The sequence below is a fragment of the Megascapheus bottae genome, chromosome 22, assembly GCF_031878675.1.
Source record: "Megascapheus bottae isolate mThoBot1 chromosome 22, mThoBot2.hap1, whole genome shotgun sequence".
NCBI classification, from domain to species: domain Eukaryota; kingdom Metazoa; phylum Chordata; class Mammalia; order Rodentia; family Geomyidae; genus Megascapheus; species Megascapheus bottae.
This window is the reverse complement of record NC_143530.1, coordinates 34,668,533-34,682,880: the sequence shown is the minus strand read 5'-3', so window position 1 is coordinate 34,682,880 and position 14,348 is coordinate 34,668,533. Positions and strand designations below refer to the sequence as shown.

At 41.1% G+C, this 14,348-nt stretch overlaps 1 protein-coding gene across 1 annotated transcript in view; it reads right to left on the bottom strand.

Moving 5' to 3' along the window:
• The window catches only part of Phactr1 (phosphatase and actin regulator 1), a 412,563-nt gene that overhangs the window by 73,769 nt on the left and 324,446 nt on the right, over positions 1–14,348 (bottom strand). Inside the window, 1 exon segment of the mRNA XM_090356490.1 lies at positions 12,196–12,276. Coding sequence (XP_090212616.1) covers positions 12,196–12,276 — 81 coding nt within the window.

Sequence of the window (14,348 nt, the reverse complement as noted above, 5' to 3'; positions counted from 1 at the left end):
ATTTAAGAAAAAAGAGGTCAGTTCTCACTTTGAAAACAAAAAATAATAAAGTTCACAGAATTTGATTTTCTAAGATACAAATTGCGGTTCATTAAAAAAGCTATGTTTAAGGTGCATTTCTCATGAAACAAGATATCCTTATTGAATAAACAGCAGTTGAATGAGTATAAAGAATATCTTATTTGTATCCATATATTGAACAATTATTGCAATAAATTTCACACATACCAAAAAGTGAAATATAAAGTTCAATGTAGAATAAATAAAAAATAAAAAAGAGAACAGTAGAAACAAATATCTATTTATTAATTCAGGCTGTACAAGAGGGAAGCCAGATGGATAATTTTGACATATCTATAAAACTTTCTGATTTTTAAAATTTGCAAAATGTAACCCTGTACACCAAAAAGAAGAAAAGCAGCATAATGGAAAAAAATAGGAGCTAAATATAGCTAGTAAAAGAACAAAATATTCTCAAGCAGGATGAGTATTTGTTCAGGTAAATAAAAATCAAGTTCCACTTGGAAAATGGAAATGAGAAATGCAAATGAAATGACTACATGGGTGATACTGATACATTGAAGATGTGTTTGTAATACTGTTAAGTATAACAGTAGGGATAGATGTAGAACAATATACACAGATCAACTATAAAGACATCAAAATGAGATCTTTGTGTGCTCTGGCACAGTTCTGATGGAATTTGGTGAGATGGAAGCAAACTTTTAACAATCTTAACTTTTTCCTCTATAAAGATGCATATGTTTGTTTTACTAAAGAAATATAAAGGCATTGCATGCTGCCTCATTAAGTGAAAAAATATATATATAACAGTTTATATTAGAGAAGAAAATTCCTTCCTCACTCCCCTGGCTCTCTACATGATCCTGATTTTTGTTCAGTTTCTGACTTTTTTTTCATATATTTTTTATTGTAATTAATAGAAGGGTTACATGATATCTGCCAGATAGAAGATGCATTAATTCACATACATTGATACCCTTTCACATGTCTTGTTCCCCAATTCCCACCCCCCCACCCCTCATCTTGTTTTCCCCCCCTTCCCTATCCAATTTCAACTAACCAAATACAGCTTCTGACTTTTTCTTTAGAGTTAAACTGTGCAGTCATTGGTACCTGATCCTGCCAGGGGAGGAGGGTCAAATTATCCTTTCCTTCCCACCGCAGGTCAGTCAACTCAGTCCTCACAGCTTTTCACCTGATGGGCTGTTTGAGGTAATAAGGATGAGGAGTAAGATTATCAGGCCTATCAGCAACTTCTTTCAAGTTAGTAACAATTTGGACCTCCCATTCATCTCGTTTCTTGTTGTTGTTGGTTTTTTTTTTTTTTTTTGCCAGTCCTGGGCTTGAACTCTGGGCCTGAGCACTGTCCTTGGACTTTCTCAAGGCTAGAGCTCTACCACTTGAGCCTCAGCACCACTTCCGGCTTTTTTCTATGTATGTGGTACCGAGGAATCGAACCTGGGTCTTCGTGCATGCTAGGCAAGCACTCTACCACTAGGCCAAACTCCCGGCCCCAGTGTGGTTTTATTTTTAATTAGTATTTTTAATTATTTTTGGTTGTGCCAAAGAGTTAACCATTCAACATGTCAGTTTAGGAGTACAATGCATCGTGATTGAATTCACCTCTTTCATTAGTTTTCCCTAATCCTCCCAATCTCATCCATCCCTCCAAGTTTCCTGGCTTCCCAAGCATGTGCAATGAACACGGCGACTGCATTTTCTTCCTATCCTTCTCTTCATTCATCTCCTCTCTTACTCTTTTATCTCCCTGTGAAACCATCTCCAGTACCAACTGTCTGGTATTCATTTGATACACACTCAACATGTTCTTTCGGGTCAATGTCCTGTATGAGGTGCTGTGGGAGGAGACTAAGTTTCTTCTCTCTTCCAGACTTGCCTATCAACTTGAAATAACACGTGAGCTAAAACAGCCAAGCATTTTATAGTGAGGTTTTCTTTTTCTTGATTGACTTACCTATTTGAACGTATGATAATGTCCAAGATGATGATGATCAACAAGATCAAGCAAGAAATGAGAAGCAGACAAATGGATAAATGGAGTGTGTTTGTGTGTTTGTACATGTATGTGTGTGTGTGGGGGGGTATGTGTATCAGGTGCCAGTCCTAGGACTTAAAGTAGTGTTCTACCACTTGAACCACAGCTCTATTTCGGGCTTTTTAAAGGATGTGAACTGGAGAGAAGAATCTGATGAAATTTTCTGTCCAGGTTGCTTGGAACTGTGATGCTCATATTTCAGTCTTCTGAGTAGCTAGGCTTACAGGTAGGTGTGAGCCACCAAACCTGGCAAAGCTGATAAGTAAAGTTTTAATGTAGATCTAGAGGTTGGTAACCCTTAAATAAAAGCCACTGTAGGCAGTAGAAATCTGAGGAGAAAGAAGGGAATGCAGAAATAAATATTTCTGAGATATTTTTATTATCAAGTACAAGGCTGGATATTTTATTTGTGACAGTAATGGTGAAAACTCCTGAAACAATATTCCAGAATTTACTACATGCAAGGTATGTGTTCAGATCTCCTTCTCTACCTACCATTCACCATTCATTGGTGACACTGGCATCAGTGTTCTTTTATAAACAACTTATTTCAAAGTCTAAATGTGGACAAAGATGGAAAAAGAATATTGCAATTGTTTATAAGTAAGAAATAAGCATCGTAATATACTCTGATAATCCCAGCACTTAGGAGGCTATAGCAGGAAATCAAAAGTTCAGGCAAGGCTGGTTGCAAACAAAATCAAAACAAAAAATACGCAACACAGAATAGCACACACATGCACACACGCATATGCAACACATACATTATGTAGTTGTCATAGTTAAATTCTAATAAACATTTGACCTTGTAGCAGAAAATAATGTCATGAAATCAACACATTTAGCTCCCGTTGTCAAGAGAAATTACAATGTCACATGACCATTTTAGATTGAATATGTAGAAACAATCAACTAAACAATCTTTACTGGTGATGAAAATGTTAGAATTTATTCTTGCAAAAACTCAAACACAGATTAATTTACTGATGGTCACAAAGGGCAATAATTGAAGTACAATTAAAAAGGGAAGCCACCAATGTTAAAGCAAAAAATCACTCTTGTCAAGACTTGTCCAAGAAGTCTGATGCAAGTATTTTTTTTTCCTCTGAGAAAAAGAGCTGCTGTTCAGTGTGCTGAGAGCTCTCATTTGGTTTCCCAGACACACATCATATCAAGAGTTTGAAAAGTATCTTCTGTGGCAATGACACTAAATTATGGTGATTTCGTAAGAGGATAAAATCAGTAAGTCATGATATAGAGATTCCTCCAGTCTAACTCATTTATTTATTCATTCACTCAATTATTCATATGGATGTTTTTTCACTACTAGAGTAGAACAAAACCTTACCCATTAAGAGAGGATAGCCATGGCTGGTAACCCATGTAGGTATTGCATTAGCAACTAGATACAGAGCTTTACATCAAGACAGTCAAAGCCACCAGCTTCTCCTTCTACAAAATGATACTTCAAGCAGGAGTGACTTAAGAAAGAAGTCATCTAAGAATTTTCCCGATTGAGTCAAAGCTTGAAACCTAAGATGTGGGAAATGGCTCCCTGGCATTTGTGGACTTTGGTAAGAAATATTTTCTTCAATGTACTTGAGTTTTGGGAGTAGATGTGATTAAACAAAATGGTAATTAAGGGAGAAAAGCAATACATTCCTTTGGTACACTGCTTATTTGTTCATGGATGGTATTTGATTCCAAAGCGCGCACGCGCGTGCGTGCGCAGGCACACACACACACACACACACACACACACACACACACACACACACACACACACAACATGGCAGACTTATATTTTCTTAGAAGAACAAACAGAAATGGAAGGACAAACAGAACAAAAGCAGCAGGGGTACACAAGAGACACTGTGTTTAAAATGAACTATACAATTTCTATACAATTTGTGGGCGGAGGTATAAGAGGGAAAATCTGAGGAGAGAGAGAGAGAGGGAAGGGGTGATATTTTCCAAAAAATGTACTTATTATCTGACTTATATAACTGTAATCCCTCTTTACATCACTTTTACAATACCAATCAAAAATTAAAAATTGAATGAAAAATGGTGGCACCCCTTTGGACACATTTTCATTTTCAATGAAGAAAAGTCATTTTGCTGTTGCATGTGTGTCCATGTGTAAATAAGTGTGTGTGTTAGTGGATGCATGTGTGTTCTGTGTGAATCTGTTTCAGAGTATCTAGATTTCATCAGGATACGAACAGACATGCAGGATTTCACAGAACCAGGATCCTGTATTTGTAGAATTCACAATCAGAGAATGCTTACTTCATCTTTTCTCATCATCTGCAGCCAGAAGTCTTTGGGTTGTTTGAATAAGCCACCCACAGGAAGAAGTCTATCAAAGTGCCAGGTGCTTTACTCCTGATTGACTTGTGCAATCTTTTAAACCCACTGCCTTGAAGATATATGCCAAATGCATTCAATCTCAGATGTTCATCAATTCTACGGTCCCTGTGTGATTTCATACATGGGCATGAATGACACATGTTTTTTTACTAGGCAAATCCTTCACTTTTAAACAAGTTGTAGTTATTACTGTGGACTTAATATCATCCTTTGATTTTAGTAGTCTGAGACCTTTGCCTAAAATAGGAATCATACAAACTTGTGACTTTCCACCACAAAAATGACAAAGACATGGATCTCAGATAGCTAACTTTAGTTGTACTTCTTGTGGCTATTTCCTGTAGTATTTTTTTTTCCAGTCCTGGGCTTGAGCTCAGGGTCTGAGCACTGTCTTTGGGCTTTCTCAAGGCTAGAGTTCTACCACTTGAGCCTCAGCATCACTTCTGGCTTTTTTTTTCTATGTATGTGGTACCGAGGAATCGAACCCGGGCCTTCATGCATGCTAGGCAAGCACTCTACCACGAGGCCAAACTCCTGGCCCTATTTCCTGTAGTATTTATCAGGCTTTGCTGCTTTGAGCTGCACCTTGAGATCCCCGGACCCCTCCCCTTCCACACACTCTTGACGTAGTCTGCATTCTTCACTGTCTTGACTTCACGAAGTTAAATCATGGCATCTACCTGCCAGAGGTGTCCAGTCCAGTTCTGGTTAAATGTTTCTTCAGCAAGCTTCATACCAAGTGCATTGATTGGTCTGTCTGTATCTATTCTGAAGAACTATGATAGCTCTGAGCATTATTTCTGAAGTTTGTAGCTGAAAGAGTTTTGCTATTTCTGGATATTTTGATATCAACCATGCAACTGGGACAATGAGTGAATAGGAAATGTGTCTGTCCTCTGCAACATGACAGTGTGTCACATTATCATTGTGAAAGGGGCCTTTAAAAATATTACTAGGACAACCCAGCTGAGAGAATATCCCATGGCTTAAAATATTCCTTAAAAATTAGAGATGGGGGAGGGTAAGGGGGACAAAAATGAGAAGGGATATCATGTTCAAGAAGCAATGCACCTACTACCTGATGAATGTAACTTTATAACCCCTTTATACATTACCCTGACAATAAAATGCAACAAAAAAAAAGTTAGAGATGGGAATGGGTAGTTGTTAGGGGCTAGCTATTTCCAAGTTTAAGCAGCTCTGTTGTTCCAGTTGAGCTCTTGAAGTGGGCCCACTCACCACATGTGGCAGTTATTCAAGGTAGCCAGAGTTTAAAATGTAGCTTATCAGATTTATCCCACTTTCAATGCTCCATGACCAATCCATAAGTAGTCGCTACTGTTCTGGCCAGCATGTATGAGAGGACATTTTCTTCACTGTCAAGAGCAGATTAGGAGGTAGATTTGAGAAATTCCTAACAATGGGCTTATGCTGTTAGCAAAAGCAAATGGGTTTTGGAACCGCTATCCAAAGGCCTCAGAGGGTGGGTAGAGTGCAAAGGATTATGGGAGAAAGCTCAGGGGTGGAATCCTGAAGCCCAGGAAAGAGAGAGAGAAGCTTCTAGGTGTATATGGATGCTGGGACCCCTGAGCAACTACAAAACTAGGTGGCTGGCAGACATAGCCTTGGGAGGGGGAGAAGTTCTGACCCCTTATGGTGGGATTTCAGCCACCCCTGAGTGCATTTAGGGAGGGTGGAGAGGAATCAGCAACGAGTGGCACATCAAAGGAGGGTAAGGAGCAGGACAGAGTTCATGTGTAGTGAAGGAAACAGCTCATGACTCTGGAGCCCAGATTGGATTATAGATTTTAATCCTTCAATAACCCTGAAGTGACAGATGGAGTTGGGAGTTTAGCATCTGACAGCATCCCCAAAGAGGGCTACCAGCTGGTGACAAGATACCTTCAGCTAAAGTAGCTTGGGGGTCTGAAACTACAAGTGGGCAGGCATTGTTACAGGAAAGCAAGACCCTGGGGTTATCTGGTACAGGTTGCAATCCGGGGTATTAATGTTTAGGAAGCAGAACTGGATTCTGCTCGAGAGAGGAAAACACACTCCTTGCCTAGCACACACAGGAAATGAGACAACTGGGGCCAGACCCCAGCTTAGGACTCCTGTGTGATGATTGTCATCTTGTAGATATTTATGTGAGGCTTAAGGCCCAAGGTTGAATGGACACATCTAACTCTAAAGAAGTCCTTGGCAAAAAATAGGAAATGGGAAAAGAAAACTCCAGGCAGCTTTCCTTTGATTATCTACTAGCCTCACGTCGTTTGGTTGGCCATTCCGTGATGAACCAGGGTGGGTCAGTGACTAGATGGTGATGGAATACCAGAGGTCAGCTGCTTATGAGTGGACAGTGACACCCTGCCTTAGACAACAGGGGGTTGGGAGTGCTAAAAACAGCTGGAACGTGTGTATGATAGTGGGTCTTCTAAAGGGGACTTACCAGACAGTGGTTCTCTGGAAGCAGTTGTAATACTTAAGAAACTTAGGAAAGCATTTGTCAAAAGTAAGGGAACAAATAGCTAGGGACCATCAGTAAACACTCTTGTGAATGAAGATGATTCTGAAGAGCATTTAGAGCAGGGTTATCTTTCTTTATTATTACAGTTTATTTATTTTCTATTAGTATCTGGATAAATGTATAGTTACATTCATCAGGTAGTAGGTGCATTACATCTTGTTACCATGAGTAGTTAATAATCTGAGGATGGCACCCCTGAACTATGTCATATAATTGATAAATGACGCAAAGTACTTTCCGATCAAAGAACTTCATTATATGACATTCCTTCATTCTCTCAATGCAATAAATATGTACTAAGCACAAAGTAAACATTGGCTCTAGGGCTCTAGGATACCTTAGAAGACAAATTATGGGCCTTGTCAGTGTTCCGAATTTTCCTGTTGCTTCAGTATCTATGAGTTAATGTTTTTGTTTCCTGTTGGGAGATCATCTTTACTTACAGCTTGCTGACTGCACATTGACTTCACAGGTAACCAAACTGTATGCTACGATTACACAGCAGAAAAAAGACTTGAAAGGGCACTTCCTGCTCCTTATCTTTCCCTCATGCATTTGACATTTGTGGTTCATTTCTCTAGTGCCTGGGCACTGGTCACTTAGTTCTCTTTCACTCAAGGCTGGCTCTATCACTTGAGCCACATCCTTATGTCTGGCTTTATTGTTACTTAATCTAAGTCTCAGAGAGTTTACTGCTCAGGCTGCCTTTGAACTGTGACCCTAGTTACAGCCTTCAGAGTAACTAGGATTATTAGACATTGATACAGCTTATTTTAATGAACATTTAGAATATTAAAAATTGGGGTCCTGGGGGCCTTTTCTCCCACTCTTACCTATTTTCTTACTGTACATTTTCTGAACGGTGATCAATTTCCCTGACTTCACTCCCACATCTGTACAGATGATCCTAACTATGTCTAGCACAGAATTTCCTTGCGAGCGTTCCATCTGTCTGAGGAATGATCTATTTAGACACTTGCATAGCTCAAAATTGATGAGGCCAAATTATCTCAATACGGTGTGTCCTAACTTCTCTTGGGTTCACAACACAGTGTCCAAGCCCAAATCCCAAGTACCACCCCGCTGCCTTTATGCCTTTCTCCACATCTAAGCAACTCCAGAGCCCTCCTGTACTTATTTCCCATGTATCTTCAACTTGGCTCCCGTCCGATGCCGAGGTGCCTCACTGTCCCTACTCCTTGTCCGAGACCTGGAAACTGCCAGGTTTCTGATCTCCCTGACACATGTCTTAGACACTTCTCAAATCATCTTTCTCCATGGGCAGGGCAATGAGGCACATATCCTGTCATATACAGCACCCCCTCATCCAAACTCTTCTCTTAACAAGAACAAGCAGTGAGCACAGTTCTCTAGTCTATAAAACCTGTCCTGATTTCTTTACCAAGAAGACACGCTGTATACTCATTTTCTCTCATTCATTTCTAACATGATGCCTCCTTCTATCCTTCATCCTGGGATACTCTTCTCAACCCTGAGGAATTCCTCTAGGAGACACCTTCTTCTAATATATCTTTCCTGGGTCCCCAGGCTTGGACGGGTGACACTTCCATGTGTCACCTAAGGTCACCCATTTTTCTCCACCATATCTTCTGCAGGATTGTGAGCACTGGCCAGGATCTTAGCTTGTCCTTGCAGGACTTCTGGCATGCTGAGTGGTACCTTGCATTTGATGGATAGGGCTCTGCTCATATACAAGGAACTAATGTATGTACTAGGAAATACTACTATAACAATTCATTAATTCTCCTTGCATGGGATAGTGCTTTTCTGAGAATCTGGTGTTGCTCAAGAGAATTCTTAGTCATAATTCTTTCTTGCTTATTTTACTGTTTAAGCCTCTGCATCTGTCTTAGTTTGACACACTTACATTTTGAAAAGAGGATTTTGTTTAGGAGAGCTAAATGAAGGAGTAGGTAAATGCATTGTACTAAGTGCTGGAGTACTACACAGATGATTACACTACGGAGGCTTGCCAATCACTCTTCATTTTTGGTAATTTAAAAAAAATAGCTACTCATGTTGGCTTTTGAGCTCCATTTGCTTGTAATACCTTTTAAAATTTATTTTCTCCTTTAAAAATTTATTTTCTATTAGCTTTATTTTTCTTTCACTGGTGGGGGGGGCACTTTTGGGTTTTGTCCCTGAGCTTTATTTGTTTAAGGTTAATGCTCTACTGCTTGAGCCAAAGTGCCACTTCTGGCTTTATGGTGGTTAACTGGAGGTAAGTATCTTATGGAATTTCTTACCTGGGCTGGCTTTGAACTGCAATCCTTAGATCTCAGCTTCCTGAGTAGCTAGGAATAGGTACAAGCTACTGGCATCCTGTGGGCATTTATAAGGAGAAATATTACTTTTTTTTTTTTGCCAGTTCTGGCACTTGAACTCAGGGCCTGTGTACTATCCTAGTGTTCTACCACTTGAGCCACAGAATGACATCTGGCTTTTTCTGTACTTGTGGTATCATGGAATCAAATCCAGGGCTTCCTTCATCCTAGGCAAGCACTTTACCACTAGGACATACTCATGACTCAAGAAATGATACTTTCAAAAAAGTTATGCTCACCCAATTGAAGGGGAAGCAGAACCCCTCAGTGTACTGCATTGTCCAGGATGCAATGCCATCTCTACTACTGGAAAGTGACATTGCGCATGGGCACTTCAACAACTCTCCCTCCTGCAAACACATGTCCCCCTCTGACCTCCTTCCAATCCCTGTGGGGCCCTCTCTCGCCCCAGGCTGAGGGAGGCTGCAATGGAAATGTCTAGATGAGTTGCAATGGCCCCAATTCCATTACTTCAGGCTGCTTCGCCAAGGGCACAGATCTGTCTGGAATGCAGGGGCCATCACATTGTCATTTGGTGGTAGAGAGTGAGTCCTTTCCCTCCCTGTCCCATCCTCACAGGAAACACACTCCTGTGAATTACATATACCCGCAGTGTGTATGGAGCATGTGATGCGGTGATGGATTTACACAGGAAATCCAGACATACAAACGGCAGCACAATCACTACTCTTATCCATTAGAGTCGGCATTGTATTCCTTTGGGGGCTTTCTTGCAGTTAACTACTAACTGCAATCTTTAGAGGATGTTCTCTGACTACCAATCAGCAGAGCGTTCCCTATAGCATTTGCTCCAGCAATCTTGGGATGCTTTTTGTTAAGTCAAGAAGCCACTTTGTTAGTATTTCTCTCTACCGGGATGATTAGATGTAATGACAATAATGCATGCTACAGTAAAATCGAATCTGTACTTCAGGGTATCCCCAAGGTTTTACAGAGAGCTCTATAAAAATGGAGGGAGGGGGAAGAAGGGAAAGTATTGTTTAATTGGATCTAACCAGGCTGTGATAGCATTTATTGCAGCACTTGGGTGCTTATTATACACTGCTATACCTGTATATATTCCTTCTCGGGGAATGAAGATGGAGAAAGGAGTTCATGAGGAAACACAGTTGGGGGATTGTGTAGAAAGGAGACCTTGGAGAAGAGTGACAACGTTATAGATTGCTTTCCCCTGCGGTGCTCAATCAATCAAGGTGTTGTATTCTGCCATAGCTTTCCCCATATGTAAGTAGACTGTGTGGCTTACCACAGCGACTCATGGGCCCAGGAGGCCCTATCAATGACAGGATGTAGGTTGAAACAGTACTGCTTCACATCCCTCTAGGGTCTCTCACCACACTGGGCAGGGCAAAAGCTGAGTATTTCCTGCTTGTATTTTGAGCTGGCAATTTGTGCCTAGAGAGAATGCTTCACAAAACCCCACTGGGAAGCTTCATCATAATAACAGATGAGGCCCAATGCACCAGAGGAATAAAGCTAAACTTAGGACAGCACAATCATAGATGCATCAAGCCCTAGAAACTCAAACCACCTCTGTGTGTCAAAGCTCAAACCCAGCCCACAGGAGACCTACAAAAGCATGACAAAATGACCAAGTCATTGAAGTGACAGGAGTGCTTTGACTATCATTTACATCTTGATGGCACTGAGGTTCAAGCTCAGGGCCTTGTGTTGTCTTCAGAGGCATTATACCATTTGAGCTACATATCCCTTGTCCTTTGCCACTTGTTTTTTTGGGAGAGGAGATAGGACACAGACTGCAACTTTCCTCTTCATACTCCCTGTTTAGCTAGTATTATGCATGCAAGTCCCTGTGTCCAACCAGGAGGTGTCTTTAAAGTAGAATATGTAATATTCTGGTCCACCAAATAACATCAGTCTTAAACAATAAACAGATCTGGCACAGACAAACAGTACTGATGACCATAAGATTACTTCACTGACAAACTTGACACAGGGTCACCCTCAGAATGGGAGAAAGAGGAGAGGAAGAAGAAAGAAGATAATAGAGGCAGAGGCCACAAGACTCTCTCTCTCTCTCTCTCTCTCTCTCTCTCTCTCTCTCTCTCTCTCTCTCTCTCTCTCTCTCCCTCCCTCCCTCCCCCCCCCTCTCTCTCTCTCTCTCTCTCTCTCTCTCTCTCTCCTTCCCTCTACCTCTACCTCTCCCTCTCTGCCCCCCTCTTTCTCTCTCTCCCCTCCCTCTCTCTGTAGCAAAGGTCCTAGAAAGGAGGAGTAAGGAACTGTTAATATAATGTCTAAACCATTGCAAACATGCCTATTTAAACAGAGTAGTTAATAAGCAAAAGATGTGTGGTGGTGCTCACTGGGAAAACACCTTCACAGAACATTTCAATCGCTGTCAATATTATTGTTTAAAATACCCTATGTAAATAGTTATCATTTTTTTTAATTTCAGTTTTGTTTTCCTGTTGTATGCCAGGAGTGGGGAGGGGAGACAAAACCCCAACAAAATAAATAACTCTTAAGAAAGTCGTAGATCTCTTGGATTTGGGGCATGCATTTTGGGGAGCCCCAATGGCAGCATGGGTGCAAGTAATTACATTCACTCCAGCTGTGCAGACACACATTAGCCCTACCTCATTCCTTAAGCCAGGCTATTTTTCTTAGCATCCTGTGGTTTGCTTCTAAAGCAGAGGAAATGGCAGCCTTGCTTTCCTCCTGTAATGGTGCCGTTAGCACCCTCTGCTACCATCTTTTTTTCTTCCCAAACCATCAAGTTTTAAGTACTTGCATTCTACTGAGGTTATGCAGAGAAATAAATTCAAGGCTGAGAAGTACATAAAGAGTACCTGTGTTCCTTGGCCTCTGGTCTGAGGATTGTCTCTTACCTTTATCATAGATTTCCTTCAAGACCCCTCGCTTGATAAGCTCCTCTCTGCTTTGCCTCATTGAGATCTTCCTTTCCAGAGCTACAAGCAAGAGATAAAGATGCAGTTATCCATAGGTAACAACAACGCTTTTTTAAAAAGAATTAATTTTATTGTCAGGGTGTTATACAGAGATTACAATTATATACATAAGGTAGTGAGTACCTTTCTTCTGCAACATTGTTACCTCCTCCCACCTTTTCATTATTATTATTATTATTTTTTTTTGCCAGTCCTGGGTAGTGAACTCAGGGCATAAGCACTGTCCTTGGGCTTTCCTAAAGGCTAGTGCTCCACCACTTGAGCCACAGCACCACTTCTGGCTTTGTCTATATATGTGGTACCAAGGAATCAAACCCGGGTCTTCGTGCATGGTAGGCAAGCACTCTACCATTAGGCCAAGCTCCCGGCCTGATATTATTTTTTAATCCAAAGAATCTTTATGTTAATAGGTACTGCAGTTGATGTTTACATAAGATTCTATGAAGTCATGCATCTCCAATGATATGTACCAGTTATGTATTATGTGTTTTGGTTACTATGATGAGTGTGTGTGTGTGTGTGCATTTGTGTGTGTATGTGTGCCCACAACTGAGGCTTGAACTCAAAACCTTGTGTTCTCACTCAGCTTTCTCACACATGACTGTCCTTCTACCATTTAAGCCATACCTATACTTTGAGCATTTTGCTAGCAAACTGAAGAGTCTCATAGATTTGTCTGCCTTGGTTGGATTCTGACTAAGATCCTCAGATCACAATCTCTCTAGGAATATAGCCACAACTCACCAGTGCCCAGCATTGATAAACCGTATCATTAGATGACTTTGTTACATCTTCAAAACAGTCTTTGAGTTACCTATAATGTAGGCCTATGTGTTGAATTAACCCTGATTTATGGTGGAGGAATCTGTAGCACAGAGAACCCCAGTCACAGGCTACTCAGTAGAACCAGGACATAGCTCTGCTCTGAGCTCTCTGCTAGGTCAGGCGAAATTTCCCAAGGGTGATACCGCCTTGGAATCAGGATTGGCTTTTGGATGACCTAGCTCAGATTCATAGAGGATTTTCTCACTTCGCAATTACTAAAAGCATTAATGCGAAAGTAGCCCTCGAAAAAGCACTTTGGATTTTCATCCCGGGGCTCGGAGGGGCAGTGGGTGAATTCATCAGAGTGCCCACCCCTTCTTCTCTCACGTTCCACATGGGTACAGCCATGGGAAGAATGAATGGCTTCTCCTGCTGTGTGCCTGAGCCAGATGCAGGGAAGCGAAGCTTCCCTCTGGGAACAGTGGGCACCACAGTGTCCAATGAGGCAGAAGTGGAGCGCAGGCATGGCGGAGGTGGGGGGGGCAGCATGAAGAGCTCACAGGAGCCAACTGGGAGTCTGGGGTACAGGTGGGAGGGAGCAGCTTCAGTGTCCATATTTTAGTCTCAGATCAAAACCGTGTATGAGCCTGTGACAGATTATTTTAGTTGCTTTTGTGAGTCTGAGACTTGCCATGTCTTTCAGAAGCATAGTTATTCAGGGGGAAAGAAGCCAACTGTAAAATAGAAGAACTGCTTTAAACAAATTCAAATACAGAGAAATTAGATATATACACACCTCTGCACTAAACACAATTTGGTCCAAAGACTATGAAAAGGAACAAAAACAAAACATAAACAAAAACAAAACAAGGAACATGGGATGGTGATTCTTATTCTGTCACTCACTAGCTCTGGGACTTAGTCAAGTTAACTTTGCTCATCTGGGAATTACAGGTGCCTCAGCTCAGCTATTCTGATTCCACAGATGGAACCACACACCTCAATTGTGGCACATAGATTTCTGGGTAATCCTTATGTATTGCTCAGCTGAGGATCATTGATGAAATATTTTAGAACCTATTATTTTCAAAATGGCAGAGCTGGGTATAGTGATGCAAGTCTGTAATTCCAGTTACTCAGGAGGCAAGTACAGAAAGATTAAGAAGTCGAAGCCAGGTTGGGTAAAGCTGTCAAGACCCTGTCTCAAAATCAAACTAACAAAAAAAGGGCTGGGGTAGAGCAAGGATTACTGCATAGCAGGCCTTGGGTTCAGTCTCTAGTACTAAGAAAGAAAAAGTAAGTTGTAT